General features: G+C 43.4%; 1 protein-coding gene across 1 annotated transcript in view; it reads right to left on the bottom strand.

The window, feature by feature from the left end:
- Positions 1-6,664: 6,664 nt before the first annotated feature.
- The window catches only part of SLC2A12 (solute carrier family 2 member 12), a 31,921-nt gene continuing 22,976 nt past the window's right edge, over positions 6,665-15,609 (bottom strand). The window contains exons 3-5 of the mRNA XM_008494039.2: positions 10,920-11,042; positions 8,830-8,962; positions 6,665-6,972 (exon numbers count right to left, since the gene is read on the bottom strand). Of these exons, the coding sequence (XP_008492261.1) occupies positions 6,876-6,972; positions 8,830-8,962; positions 10,920-11,042 (353 nt within the window). The 3' untranslated portion in view covers positions 6,665-6,875. The remainder of the gene's footprint in view (positions 6,973-8,829; positions 8,963-10,919; positions 11,043-15,609) is intronic.

Below are 15,609 nucleotides of genomic sequence, written 5' to 3'. Positions count from 1 at the left end.
AAAACATAGTGATATTCTAGCTACTAAGAAGAAAATTAGCTATCCCAGCTGAAACCAGGACAGAAATACTCAACCCAACCCCTCGGAACAAGAAGAAGGAAGCAGCAATTTGCCTTAAGCCTGAAGTGATACATTCATAAAAGCCCTTTTAAGCTCCCTGTAGGCAGGAAAGACATAACCATGAAATTTCAAAGTAGAGTTTAACATTCGTGATAAAGAGCAGGGAAAAGGATGTTTGCTGTATGGCCTTCCAGTTTACATAGATGATAATGTGGACCTTGTCACTTGACGCTAGTGAGACTTTTGTAAGGAATCAGAGCAATGACAAATCATAGGGAACACTAATATACTATTATCTAAAAAAAAAAAAAAAAAAAGAAAGTATTTAAAGTATTTGAACAATGAGCAAAATTGTAATGGATTTTTCAGGAACAAAGCATAGTCCTAAACTGATGAATGAGGATTTGGCCATTATAACTACAATAGCTGCCTTAGATTAAGCTTGCTGGTTTTGCATCAAATTACAAAGCACTTGAGTGCTACCAGTGAAATTCTGGAGCTGTTATGAAGCATGCTTCTCTCCTAAATTTATGTACAGAGAAAGGAACATTTTGCCCTTTTGTTAGCACTGTCACCTAGTATGAAATCTTCCTGTTAAAATGCAAAGGTAATAATAAGCTACAATGTATTAAAGTGGGAGCGGTTTCTTTTGAGGTGCTGCTTAGATCCTGCTAGCAGTTTTAGGCCTTAGTAACAATCCATATGGTTCTGTCAGGCACACTGCTAAACTTGCAGGGTAGTATTGAGGAAGAGAATAATAGCAAATTAAAGGTTCCTTGAAATGTGTGCTCACCTGTCCTAGCTCCAAGGGAACCTCAAGCTGTTTGTGACAAATACACTTCAAAACCTCTGGTGATGAAGGGCAGTTACCCTTATATGTTTATACTCAGGGATATCACTCTGCTTCTCATCACTGCTCTAAATCAGTAGCTCCCTGCCTCGGGCTGGAATAAGCCTTGCTGCTGATGATTTCTACCTACATGAATATACACCCCCCCATCCTCACAGAGGCAGTTCTGTTTCCTTTGCCATAGTGTGCTGCCTCCTGCCAGGCTCTCCTGTCAACTCCTGATGGAGGTGTGCATTCCAGGTCTCACCTCCAATGTGAGGAGCAGTGCTTTGGACTAAACTTACCTGTTGATCAATCAGCTCTTCTTCAGTGGATGTATTTTCCAGAGCAATGTGTGGAGTCTCCAGGTGGGTCCCATGTAAAATTCCACACAGGGCTCAGCTGTAGCTGAGTTTATTTTACATTCCTTAGAGACAAAGGCTGGTTCTATTTATACAAACTACTAAGAGCTCTTTTTTGCAGTAGAATGATAACTGACTCATTGCTAGCTTGAAAGTTGTCATAGCCACTAGATCTTTTCCTGCAGTTTCTATCTCCATTTTATCATTTTCTGACTTGTAATTAGCACTGCCAGAGAAATGAGCACTAACACGCTCAGAACTCTATCCTCCTTTTTTCAGCCCCTTCTCATGGATTTGCAAGGCTCTGACTTCCAACCCAGTCTCTCAGTTAAATATTGCCTGCAAATTTAGTAAGTGTATGCAATCCTGTAATCCAATCCATTAAAGAAGATACCAAATAATTTTAGATATGGGACAATTTTGTTTTGTTTTGTTTTGTTTTGTTTTGTGGAGTGCTTCAGGGGTGCAGTTTATAAGACATGTCCATTTTTTCCCTTGTATTTTCATAGCTAATGAGGTTGTGTGTCATCAGATGTACAGGCCTTGTTAAATAAGACCAGTACAATTAGGCTACATTTATAAAATTATGCACAGGGCTAAGTCTTCAGGACTATACTTACAGCTGTGAGGATTTTAAAAGCCCTTGAATACAGCACCATCATCTTTTGGAGGTATCTGCAGTTAAACCAGTGTAGGAACTGTGTTTTCTTCAGAAAGATGGTATTTTTACTTACTTGTTTCCGTACTAAATAGGTGTGCATGGGGAAAGTTTAGAGGAGCTTGCTATGAGCCCAAAGCCTGAAAGATGGAGTGACAATGTTTATGGTATTCATAGAATCATAGAATCATAGAATAGGCTGGGTTGGAAGGGACCTCAGAGATCATCGAGTCCAACCCTTGATCAGCTACCGCCACAGTCACTAGACCATGGCACTGAGTGCCATATCGAGTCGCTTTTTAAATGTCTCCAGGGACGAAGAGTCCTCCACCTCCCCAGGCAGCCCGTTCCAATGTCTGATCACCCTTTCCGTGAAAAGATTCTTTCTAATAGCCAATCTGAACTTCCCCCGGCACAATTTAAGACCATGCCCTCTTGTCTTTTTGAGAGTTGCCTGGGAAAAGAGACCAACCCCTGCCTGGCTCCATCCTCCTTTCAGGTAGTTGTAGAGAGCAATGAGGTCTCCCCTGAGCCTCCTCTTCCTCAGGCTGAACAGCCCCAGCTCCCTCAGCCTCTCCTCATAGGATCTGTGTTCGAGTCCCTTCACCAGCTTGGTTGCCCTCCTTTGGACCTGTTCAAGGACCTCAATATCCTTCTTGAACTGAGGGGCCCAAAACTGAACACAGTACTCAAGGTGTGGCCTTACCAGGGCTGAGTATAGGGGCAGAATCACCTCCTTGGACCTGCTGGTGACGCTGTTTCTGATACATGCCAGGATGCCATTGCCATTGGCCTTCTTGGCCACCTGGGCACACTGCTGGCTCATGTTCAGCTTCCTGTCAATCCAGACTCCCAGGTCCCTTTCTGCCTGGCTGCTCTCCAACCACTCTGTCCCCAGCTTGTAGCGCTGCATAGGGTTGTTGTGGCCAAAGTGCAGGACCCGGCACTTGGCCTTGTTGAAGCTCATCCCATTGGAGTCAGCCCATCTCTCCAGTCTGTCCAGGTCCCTCTGCAGAGCCCTCCTGCCTTCCAGCTGAAGGCTGATATTTCCTGATCAAAATTTATTTGTGAGAGAACACACACAATATTTGCTACAACCAGACTGTTTGGGAAGCTTCAGTGCTGAGAAATATTTTGCAGAAGTCCTTTTCATTAAGTGTGTTATAATAGAAACCATAAGCAGTGTGGGCTTGGATTGCATGTGCACAGGTCTGCTTTCTAGAGGCAAGTATCAGAAAATAGTACCAACCAGAGCAAATGGGGATGCTATTGGAAATGTGGGTAATACACTGCCTGGTGAAGGCACTGGTCAGGAAATGGATTAATTTCCTGCAATATAGTCATACTAAAAATACATTATATTATTTGATGTAATCTCAGGCACTTGTTCATGTAAGAACGATGTTGATAAAGTGGCAGCATATTTGGAGGAATACCCAGAGTCACCATAATATTACTTGTTCTGACACTGATGTAGTAGTATCAGAATACTGATAGTTGTCATCTAACCTGAACATGAGGTAGGTGGAGAGATTTCAGTAGACATCAATGCTAAAAAAACTGAGGAAGCTACTAATACACAGAAACAGAGAAAATTGTGGGTTCTGACTGGTTTTTTTTGCAAGATAACTTTACTGATTTCAGAACTGATAGAATTTGTAGGTTTCATAAAAATAAAATATCACCGTTGATCTTACAAAAAAAGCTTTACAGTATTAGCAAGCAGGTCCAGCCTGCAGCCCTTTGCTGGTGTTTGAGAAGTTCTAGATCTTTTGCTTTTCTTTAACAAATGTTTACCAGGCTTGACAAATATTTACCAGGCAACATATGGCACTGACCATGTATCCCAAATTTTATTATTCTTTTCATTTCAGTAATAGAATGAGTTGTTTTGTCTAGCAAGAAGGCACTGATATTTTTCAAAACGATTCAGGTTGTGTATCATCATCAGGATGTTGTACTGAACTTTCCACATTAAAAAAAAAAACAAAAGGAAAATACCCCCCACAACCTAACAACCACCAAATCTTGTAGGTTTTGGCTATGTTCTAGTGATTGAATTCCTTATGCCTCCAAGTTAAATGTGAAAATGTAAGGTAAAAAATTCAGTCTTCTGTGCATGACACATCTACACTTAAAACGTTTGGCTGCCCCTTCCCCTCCCTGCCAGAGTAAATCTCTGACTTCACCTCCCCATATATTTTGTGTGCCCTCCTCATCCACTGCTCCAAACCCAGCTTTCGCTTTCTCCCCATTTCACACTGCTTTGAAACTTTCATGTAGCCTGAGCTCTAATGCATTTTGCATCCTTTTTCTGACTATTTTTAAGAGTCACAGAAATACTCTTACCTTGCTAATTCTTGCTGCTGCAGCACAGAGAAAATTGTTGCTGCTGATTCTTTCCCCTGCAGGGGCAAAGGGACTTCTCTCAGCCTCTTGTAGTCAGTAATGGAACTGTAGACCTCAAACTAAATTATAAGCAGGTGTTCAGTTTTTATTGGAAAATTCTAAATAATAGAAAAAAGAAGTTTTAAATGTCTGTGGAAAAGGTGGATACACCTGAGACCCAGGGGGGAATTTTAGCTTGGGATGGGAACCTGCTGATTCCTCATAGGGAATGAGAGCAAGAGGGTTTCAAGTGAGTCATCTGCATCTCAGATGAGCAGTCCCACTCTCTGTCCATGTACCCTGGGTGTACTTGGTCTCTTCTTGCTTGTAGACTATGTCAAAAGGTCTCACTTGGACCCTTATGAGAAGATTTTGCTTCATCTTTTTTACACTGTGTATGCCAAACCTGCATCCTGCTGAGCTTTAAGCACACTATCACAAGCATCTCTGAAAGCAGACTGGTCTCCTGATACCCAGGAGGTTACTGTGAGGACTGCTGGTTCTAGGGGCAGGACAGAAAAAATAAGGCAGCCACGACCTGACCAGATGGCAATTCAGAGTTTTCCTTGTTTTATGTGACATGGGTTTTACATAGTTAAAAAATCCTACATTGTGATATCTACTTACCTGACCTTTGTACCAAAAGTCCAAAGCTGGGGTTTTTTTGCGATTGGTTCCCTTAAAGATTACAATGCAGGGACATTGTGTTAGGGTGTTGGCCAGCCAGTAGCTTCTCATCCGAAGGTAACTAAATTTCCACTGACTTCTGGTAAATCAATAGTTTCTTGTAGTGAAATGAGGCAACCAGGTGCCACTAATTACCAGGGAGTGGGCATGAGCTTGTGTTAAGCCCACCTGTGCCTGATTAGGGCAGGCCCCCACTGCACATGAGCAGGATTAGGGGGCCAATAAAAGGTGAGGCTTGAAGCACAGACTCAGCTCAGTCCTGAGCAAGCCAGCAGAGAGGTTAGTTGAATATGGAGTAGTAGCACCAAGCCAGGCTAACCAGTCCTGAGGGCAACAGACTCAGAGCACTGTCTGTGCACTTCTGCTGGAACACCTGTTGGACCTTGGAGCACTGTGTCCTAAGAGAGGTTTATCTTGCTACAGTTTCTTTTCATGGTTTTAGCACTTTCTTACTGAATAGACATGTGTCTATACGTTTATGATATCAATATCTGGAAGTGTGACCATGTGGGAACCTGATCAGAACTGATCCATTCTGCTCAGAAGTAAAACTTAACACAAATCAGTAGGGTGCTGTCCTTCAGTGCAGGACACAGTCAGGTGGTTATGAGACAGCAAATAAAGTGGGATCATGTGCTTAGTTCAAAGTAGTATCTGCACTCCAGCTGACCGTGTCAGTCTTGCTCCCTCAATTAAATGCTGGAAGAATGCAACTCTGCATTCAGAGTTGAGACAGCCAGATCAGTTTTTTTTTTTCTTGAAACAAAGAACCATTTATTTATATGCTAATAAATATTTATCTGCTGATCATGCTGAAAACTCTCTAGGAAAAAAAGATCTACATTTTTTTATGGAAGCCATTTAGATAACCTTGTGTAAAGGTCTGTTGAGTACTTCAGGGTACACTTGCTAAGCAATAACCAAGATTTTGAGGTAATTCATGATTTGCAGTGATTATGATTTCTGAACTCCCTTTATGCTACCCTGTATCACACAATTCTCACTTTCTGGATCCAAAAGTCAAAGTCTAGTGTGCCATGAGTTGAAAAAGAAAATTATTTTGGCATCAACTCTGGTACCTCCAGCTTTCCCAGGAGGCCAAAGAAATCCTGTCTCCCCTTCTGTAAAACCACTTTCAATCTCCAGTAATTGATTATGCAAAGTCCCCCCCATTAAACAATTTGACTATGTTTGCTGAGGAGTATTTCCTAGGTTACTGAACCTTGGTCCCCCTGGGACACTGCATGTAAAGTTTCTCTTAAACATGCAGAACATGCTCTGGGTTATAAATAATGAATTCTGATGAACACTATCCTTTTTCAAGTCTTGTTAAGCTGATGCCTAAATTAATTGGTAAACAGTTCATACCCATTTTTTCTGCACTAACATCATCCATTATACTCCATACTTGTCTATTTTTGCTCTTGTCCTTCTTAACACACTGACAGAGACTTGTGAACCATTTTCAGCCCCCCCTTTTTTGCTAGACTAGAGAAACCTGTCTGTGGTGGCCTTCTACTGTTAGACTCTTCCTTCTGTACGGCAACCCAGCTGTTCTTTGCCCCTGTCCCTGGCTGAACTCTTGTGAATATGGCTCACTAGAATTGTGCACAATATTCCGGTTTCACCACAGAGGTGAGCGACACCAGAGGAGATGGTTTGAAACAGATGGAGCCTAGATTTCCAGTAAATTACCAACTAAAACAATCTTTAATGTTGACTGTAAACTGCCATTGAAAGAAGCTCTGCTAAGAAATGAGAGGGCATCTTGCATATAATGAAGTTACCAAGTGTCCCAGTGGGGTGTGAGCATCGCTGAACTTTTTTTTTTCTTTCTTTTTTTTTTTTTTAAATCAGTCTTTTGGCGAAGGCTGCTTAGCGATCCCCGGCTCTAGTAGAGCTGCTCTCTCTCTCTCTTGGCAAGCTCTACCGGCACCAGTTTCTCTCTGCGCTGGCTCACCCAGCACAAGGGCGTCTTCACGTATTTCCTGGAGAAGCCAACAAAGAAACCGCACACAGCTACCACATGAGCATTTCGCGCACACCATTGCACACCCGATACGCGGAGGATAAACCCGCTCCGCCAGACCCCCTCGAGGTGTCCCCCCGGACAGCGCTTCCCCGCCTGCCCAAACATGTCCGGTCCGGCCCAGAGCAGACCCCGCCCGCTGGCTCCCCCCCACCTCCGTCTCCAGCTACCCCAAACGCTGCGGATTGCTCCCACTCGGAATCCCCCCTGCTGCGAATCCCCCTTTCCGGATCGCCCCCCCACCCCCACGGCATGTCTGTCTTTCAGTGAAGCGAGGGGAGGAGAGGGAGCAGGAAGGGAGGCAGAGCAAACCGGGCCAGAAACGCCGATTTGTCAGTCCCCGAAGCGGGGAAAGCTGTGAGGGAGAGCCCGAAGGGCAATTAGCTGTAGGCTTTCTGCAGTGGCGTAATTGTTCTCAGTTAGGCTCATAAACAACCTCCTTCAAGCCTGGCTGAGTTGCAGCGGACCCCTTAGAAAAAAAAAATATCATCTGGTAATCAAAAAAAAAAAACAAACCCCACACAGGATGACACATGTCACCGGGGTATTCCCACATTCATTAACTTCCACCGTCAAAAAAAAAATACGTGTTTTATTTTCAGTCCGGGTATTTCCACCTGTGCCTTCAAGCCTCTTTTCTCGGGGTGTCACTTGTCTCCCCAAAGGGCAGCAGCCTCCTGGCAGGATGTCAGCAGAAGGGGAGTGACAGAGCCATCACGGCCCCCCACAGCCTGAGTGTGTGGGTGAACCTGGAGGGATGCTCCCTCAACACAGCTACCAGCTGTGTTGAGCCCTGACTCTCATCCCAAGCCAGCAGAGCTGCAAGAATTTTGTTCACTAAATTGTTTCCTCTATCATTTCTTCACCCTTTTATTCATTGTACTGATAAAGTTCTGAAATTTGGCCAAAACCAGCAAGTAGCTGCTGCAGAGTAGCTCTTGGAACAGATCAGGGGGGTTCTGCATCTTAAAAAACAGAACTGCTTAGGTTTTTCTGTAATTTTTATGGTCAAAATCGACTGAAAAGAATGGGGGTACTAGCAAATTGATAGGAAGAAATGCCAGTTAATTTATGGCCAGTAAGACCTTCATTTGGAGATTGTAAGTAAACAGCTTGTATATTAGCAGACCATTTAATTCTGTTCTACAAACTGATGTTTTACTTCCATTCAATGTCTGTAATTTCAAGGGCCATTTAGCTTCTGAGGAATGCCAAAAGACAGGTAGAAGAGTCAGAATACACAAGAGCAATCAGAATGGGTCCTATTAAAAGAGCAGGCATATGGTGCTCATGTCAGCAAATCTCTCTCACTCTCTCATTGCTCTTCAACCTTTTTATGTGGTGAGGTGGGGACCCAAAGCTCATACTGGAAGAACCTTTTTTGGGTATGAGTTTATAGAGTCCACAGTAACACAGGACTCAGTAAAAGCACCAAAAAATACCTATCTCAAAGAGCTATCAAAACTCACATGGTGCCTTGAAGTACTTGAAATAGGGTCTCTTCTCCTTCCCTTTTTCTGCCAAGACATACAGCCCAATATGTGAGGACAGAGATGTCCTCCTTTCTAGGAACCCCAGTCAGCAAAAGTGTTGGGGAGCCAGGCCTGTCTGCAGGTGGTCCTCACAGGTGTGCTGGAAAACACCATCCACTTAGGGCCAGTCCTTCAGCACCAATAAAATGACTGCTTGGCCACTGTACAAGAGCTAGAGCTTGAGAGAACCTGATTTTTCCAGAAAAAAAAAAAAAATAAAAAATTTCTTTTTCTTTACCATGCAGCATTGAAAGACTTTTTTTTTTCATGGGATGTGTACTCACTGTTTAGCTAGTTCCATGGATATTTGCTCTAAAGAGCATCCTTTAGTCTCTGGTATAAACACAATAACAAAAGCGAGGGATGCCAGGCTCATTACTGTGTAAATGAAGCACACCCAGGACAAGCCAATGAGCTCTACAAAGGAAAAAAAACCATGCAATATTTAAGTTTTGAATATATTTTTTTTCCCTGTTGACATATTTTTAGAGAATAGAGCCCTCAATGCACAAAAGTTAGAAAGAAGCTAGGCTATTATTCTTAGCTCAATTATTTGTGCTTAGGCAGAATTCGAAACAGAAGAGTGGTTTCGCTTTTTCTAATACTCCTTATGAAAGAAAATGTGAAGAGCCTCTATTGACCCATTTAGCATGAACCTATAGATTTATTTTGCTTGCACTCGCTGAATGAAAACCTTGAGTAGCTGTTGGTACTGGGTTGCAATAAGAGTTACATGAATAATGGAGTCTTTTCCCAAGAATGAACTCCTAAAGGGGCTAGCCAACAGTCAGTGGTCTTCTGAGCCCACAGACCAGGGCAGGTAGATCCTCAGGCTGAGGGATGCACTATGAAGTCCCTGGGAAGTAAAGTGTATGCAACCCAACAGGCTGCTGGAGCCCCCTTGGCCTTCTCCCCTGTTAAAACAAAGCCAGACAGTTGAGACATTTGTCAGTGGTGTCCTGAGCTAAAAATTGCAGCTGAAGCTGCTAATTCAGCCAGAATCTGCTGCACCAGGTAGCTAAGTACAGATGCTGCTGGCCACTGTGACCTCCACATGTATTCATTTGAAGAAAGAATTTCCAGTTCTGCTTCTCTGGCCTAGACTAGGAACCAGTTTGCTTGCTAAATTTCCATAAATCCAGATCAGACCCTGAAAAGCCAACGGAGTTATTGTGGCTTTGCATTCAGTGAAATGGAGACCAGGATTATTTTTAGGTGTGCATAACCAATTCATGCTGCCAACAGGAAGGAACCTTCTCATGTCACAGTTGGTGCTGAGGACCTCAGGTCTGCACGATCTGTTTTTGGGGACATTTCCTTAGGAACAGCTCTAGACTGGCCCAAGGACTCAGCAAATGTTGGAAGATGGGGGGCATTGACTGTGCTTTACTGGTTTGATTTTGACCAAAAGCTTGTGCAGTTCAGGAATGTAGTTCTGTGATGGAAACCAAAGTACAGTGAGTGGGGAAACTGAATGATTTGCTTCTAAATTTGATCTAAACAAAATGCTAGTGTGAACATAATGAGTTTAGCCTGGCATAATGTGAAACCCATTCAAAGATCACACCAATTTTCAAATCTATCTCAAAATCCATCTAACAGGATATAAACCATCTTGACTTTTGGTGGTTTAATTGCCTCTCTCTTGTGGAAACTGATGTAGAGCTGAAAGAAGCTTGGAATTCCTGTTGCCTTATATAATTTGATTTTCAGCATATATTTTCCTCAGAATAAGACTGAAAAATTGAATTTGCAGAACATCTTATGAAACAAAATTATAAAAAATATTTTCCAATTTAACATTTTTTTTCTTTTTGCATTTAACCTTTTTTTTCTCATGACATTATAAGTTACTATATGGTAATCTTCTTTATTGTATTAAAACAGGAAACATTTTTGCCCTACATTTAGCAAAATTTCTTTTTGCTAAAAGAAATTTTCCCAAAGCCAGGACATGCCTGTGGAAAGGAATGATGGCAATGGGATTGTCTATGCAAAAGTTTGATCATAAAATCTGCAGTCTGATCTAGTAAAGAACTTACACTGACTTCAGAAGGTGTATCCTAAATCCTAAATATTATGTATTTTCAACCTACTAAGGCAATGGTGTTTTTAAGAGGTGGGGTTCACAGCCTATGGAGTTGATGCACAAGGTGCCCTGGTTGCTTGCCCCCTGAGGCAGTAATTATTAGCACAAACTTAGAAAGATGTGGTGGAAATTGTGAAGTTAGTTACATCAACAAAAAGCACCTGAGCAGAGATCTGAATTTTCCTTCTTGGGCAACACTGTTGCTATTTTAGCGATGCTGTTTGTAGAGGAAGTATTTTGCACTCTGCGATAATATCAGCTTGGAAATACTGAGAGAAATCTTACCAGTTACAGTCAAAAATGTCAAGGATATGAGGAGATTGATACCCCAGTTCATGCTAGATGTCAAAGCCATGGCCCGTCCTCTGATTCCAACAGGAAAAATTTCACTCAGGACCAGCCAGGACACTGAAACAGAAAGAAAAAAAAAAATAAAAAGGTCTTGTCTTTGAAAGAATGGGTTTTCTTACTGTAAATTTAGGTAATCCATGAATTTAGCTGAAGCCACCTGAAAAAATAAGGTGTTTTCCAGAGACGTTAGGTTGTGTGGGCCCAAGCCCCAGAGAAACACCCATGCTCTGCAAACATTGTGTGCAGCGGTCAGCATCACTCTGGGGTATCATCCCTGCCTCAAGCCCTCTCCCCTGGACAGACTGGAGAGTTGGGCTGATTCCAACGGGATGAGTTTTAACACGGCCAAGTGCCGGGTCCTGCACTTTGGCCACAACAACCCCATGGGGAGCTCCAGGCTGGGCACAGAGTGGCTGAGAGCAGCCAGACAGAAAGGGACCTGGGAGTCTGGATTGACAGGAAGCTGAACATGAGCCAGCAGTGTGCCCAGGTGGCCAAGAAGGCCAATGGCATCCTGGCCTGTATTGGGAACAGCGTGGCCAGCAGGTCCAGGAAAGGGATTCTGCCCCTGGTGAGGCCACAGCTTGAGTCCTGCGTCCAGTTCTGGGCCCCTCAGTTCAGGAAGGAGATTGAGGTGCTGGAGTAGGTCCAAAGGAGGGCAACCAGGCTGGTGAAGGGATCCAGCACAAGTCCTGTGAGGTGAGGCTGAGGGAGCTGAGGGTTTTCAGTCTGGAGAAGAGGAGGCTCAGAGGAGACCTCATCACTCTCTACAACTCCCTGAAAGGAGGGTGTAGCCAGAGGGGGGTCGGTCTCTTTTCCCAGGCAACTCTCAGCAAGACAAGAGAGCATGGTCTCAAGTTGTGCCAGGGGAGGTTTAGGTTGGATATTAGAAAGAGAGGGTGATCAGGCATTGGAATGGGCTGTCCTGGGAAGTAGTGGATTCTCCATCCCTGGAGATATTTAAAAAGAGACTGGATGTGGCACTCAGTGCCATGGTCTGGTAACTGCAGCGGTGGTGGATCAAGGGTTGGACTTGATGATCTCAGAGGTCCCTTCCAACCTGGCTGTTTCTATTATTCTGTGATTCCCCACAGTGCCAGCACTTGTGGAACCAGGGAAATGAGCTCTGCCTGCACATCTGTGTGTGTGTAAGGGAGTTTGGACTAAATAATTCTGGAGTGATGTAACACTAATGGGAGTGGGGCAGCAAACCAAAGTAATCTTCAGCCTTGGAGCAGCACTGTGTATTTATGCCACCTTATAAATCGACACCTACCACACTGAGGCACATTTGCTTTTCCAGCTCTCCACTCCATATAGATGAAATTGTTTGAGGTGTAAATGAAGAGAGAGGGACTGATTTTTGGCCCCTTCATATCACACCACACCACAGGTGATCTAAATGCTGGTGTTGCTCGCCCACAAAAACAAATTGATACATGAAGAGCTGGCAGTGGAACTGCCTTGATAGCAGAGCAAAAGAAATCAAGAAGCAGGGAAAAAAAAAAAAACAAAACACCACATCTCTGCACCATTCCTGGCTATTAGAAAACAAAGAAGAAAATCCTCCACCCTCCTTTCTTTCCTAAGCACAGTCTTGCATTAGCAAGAAGTTGCTGTGTGGAGAAGCCATGAGTTAGCAGATGATCAGCACAAGAGCAGAGAGGTACATGTGGATGAACTGAATCTTCAGACCCTTTGCATGGCCATTATAAGCTGCTCCTCTGTGGTGGTGTTTCTGCAAAATGAGAGATGGGAATTTGCTCAGGACATTTGCACTGTGCAGTCTTAAAGTTACATTTTTAAAATGAGCCCCTTTATGTGTGAGTGACACTGCAATATTGTCGATATCCCTTTGGATTCTTGTGTGACAGTACTTTACCAATAGAAAAGAAAAAGTGCTGTGGAATGAGACAAGAAGGAACTAACTGAAAGGGGAAAAAAAAAAACAAAACAAACTTGAGACTTGAGTCAATGGAGCAGATTCAAGCAAACTCTAGACTTCTTTGTATCACTGATTTGAAATCAATATTTTTTTAGTTGTTTTTTCTTTATTTTATTTTATTTTTTTTTAAGGAAAAATATATGAAGAGCTTTTCTCCCACAGTGGGAGTGACCTGGCAGAGTGGTGATTTTACTCCAGAGAATGAAGACTGTGCTGCATATTGACTTAACACACATAGGCAAATGACCAGAACACAGTCAAAGCATCTAGCACCAGCTCTAGATAAGCCTTTTTTCTTTTTTTTTCTTTTTTCCTTTTTTTTTTTTTTCTCTTATTTGGACTTCATCAAAGTTTAATACTCACTTGTGAACAAGGCGCTTCTTTATTTTCTAGAGAAACACCTGGGACAGGTTTTGTAGGGTCACCACACACGAGGGGGAGCAAAGAAGAAGAGAACTGGGTTCTCATGCAGGTGTTTTTGCCTGACAGGCCAGTGAGCCCTGCACCTGAGCAAAATCAGGCCCTGGAAATGTGTGGGGATCTCATCACTGCCTTTTGCTCCTCCTCAGCATCAGGGCTGTTGAAGCCAGTATTGCTTGTCACACCTGATACAACATGTCACGACAGGGAGCAAGTAAGCAAAAGAGCCCTCCCGAGCAGTGCATGCGGAATCCATGGAATCTGTCTCCGTAAGAAAGCCTGGCATCCAGCCACTGAGCTTGACTGGGGAAATGGTTATACAGCAAGGCTGACAAAGGAGACATTCATAGTCACATTAGACAGGATTAAAATACAGTCTGAAAGAATTAAACAGTCTTTCTAGTCAGCAGAAACCAGCCTCCAGGAATAAGCTTTTTCTGTGGGTACTTTGATCTGTATTTGCTCCTTCTAGGATTTTCTTGCTTTCAACCAGCTGGCAGTGGCTGCTCAGAGAGACACCAGGCAAGGAGGATCAGGCTCCATGCACTGGCATGGCAGCCCCACCATCCTGGAGAGCCCTGAGCTAGATGGGCTCCAGCAGCATGGGGGGCACCAGGGGACAGCCCTTGCTACACCTCAAAATCTGTGGCACTGCAGCACCTCCAGTACCGTGCATTTTTCTGAGGACAGACTGGTCCTTCCAGACTAACTACAATTTGTCTGGAGATTTGAAACACAGTGTTTCTCTCTTAAGAAAGGAAAAATACTTGAGGATCTGCATCAGCCACAATAGTGGTTAACTGCTCTTATTTCAACCAGTTATTTAGTTCAGGAAGATCCCACCAACACACCAGATCTATTCTTCATGTCTGCTAATGGTAGTTACTTCCTCTGGCATGGCCCTGACCTCAGCTCAGCTGGTGAGCAGTGGATAGGCTTATTTGCAGCAGAGAAAAAGTGGTTGTAGAAATCTCACACTTATTACAGTCTGTTTAGCCCTTTCCCCAAGCTGAGGCAGTGATAATGATCGATTCTTTGCTTTTAGCACCTCTCTGAGGTTTTTTTTTACTATTTGTCCCCCTGCCAAAAAGCAGCAGCTGCTGTAGGTACAGCAGGGATGTGGCTTTCTCTTGAGGAACCAGTAATTAGGTTTGGGCTCCCATTTATAATGACTGCTGATACCTTGTGCACGGTGTGCATTCAGCACTGTAGAAATTTTACCTTCACGCTCCCAAGGTCACTGCAAAGTCAACTATGTGCTCTGCCTTCACCAGCCTAGACAGTGGCATTTTATGGGGAGAGTCAGCCTAGAGAATCCAAATCATGCCCTCGATACATCTCTGCTGTGTACTCTAACATTATTTCATAAGGATTCTGTGCTGGTAAACCCCACTACACACCCAATTGTTTTCAGTGTCTACTCAGCCACCTTTACCAGGTGCTCATAGAATGGATGGGAAAAGAGCTGGTGCTCTCCAGGCCAGGTGGAGATGGTGGGTAAAAGATGAGGCTGAGGGCTCAGGATGAGTCTCTGTGCCAGATTCAAGAACTAAGGGATTTGTTCATGCAGTTCCTGCAGGTAATAACTCACCTCTGCTGACCTGCATGTGGCAATCTCTTCATTGAAATGGTTATGAAGTGCTGGAACAGGCTGCCCAGGAAAAGGGGCTGAATCATCATCCCTGGAGGTGTTTAAAAGATGTGTAGATGTGGTGCTTGGGGACACAGATTAGCACTGGGCTCTGTAGAGTTAGATTAATAGTTGGACTCGATGATCTTAAAGGCCTTTTGCAATCAAAACTATTTTATGAATCTCTTCTTCTGAGGAAAATTTTACGGGTGAGTGGACTTTTATTGCAGTACAATCTAGAGACAAGAACTCCCACTGAAAATGCAGAGGAAAATACTGCATTGGATCAGAAAGCTTAACTTTTTAACTAAATCTCACAGAAACCTGACAGTAAAAGAGCAGAGGATCTAGGTTTACAAACAACCTCTTGACCGGATGGTGACATTCACCTCTATAGAGTCACAAGGGTAGTAAAGGCAGAAAGCATAATAGCAGTGGAAAATTTCAGCTACTCCCATTAAGGCTGAATAAATTGTATAATGGAGGCTAGTGCTGGGACTGCATTTTAGATAGCATAGATGATGGTTTCTTTTAGCACTTTACCTGATATTTACTGAAAGGAAAATAAAGCAAATCTTGCTTCATTGCTATCAGGGGTGGTTCAAGATGTCACTGTCACAAAAGTGTTC

The sequence above is a fragment of the Calypte anna genome, chromosome 3, assembly GCF_003957555.1.
Source record: "Calypte anna isolate BGI_N300 chromosome 3, bCalAnn1_v1.p, whole genome shotgun sequence".
In the NCBI taxonomy this organism is placed as follows: domain Eukaryota; kingdom Metazoa; phylum Chordata; class Aves; order Apodiformes; family Trochilidae; genus Calypte; species Calypte anna.
This window is presented reverse-complemented; position numbering and strand designations above follow the sequence as displayed.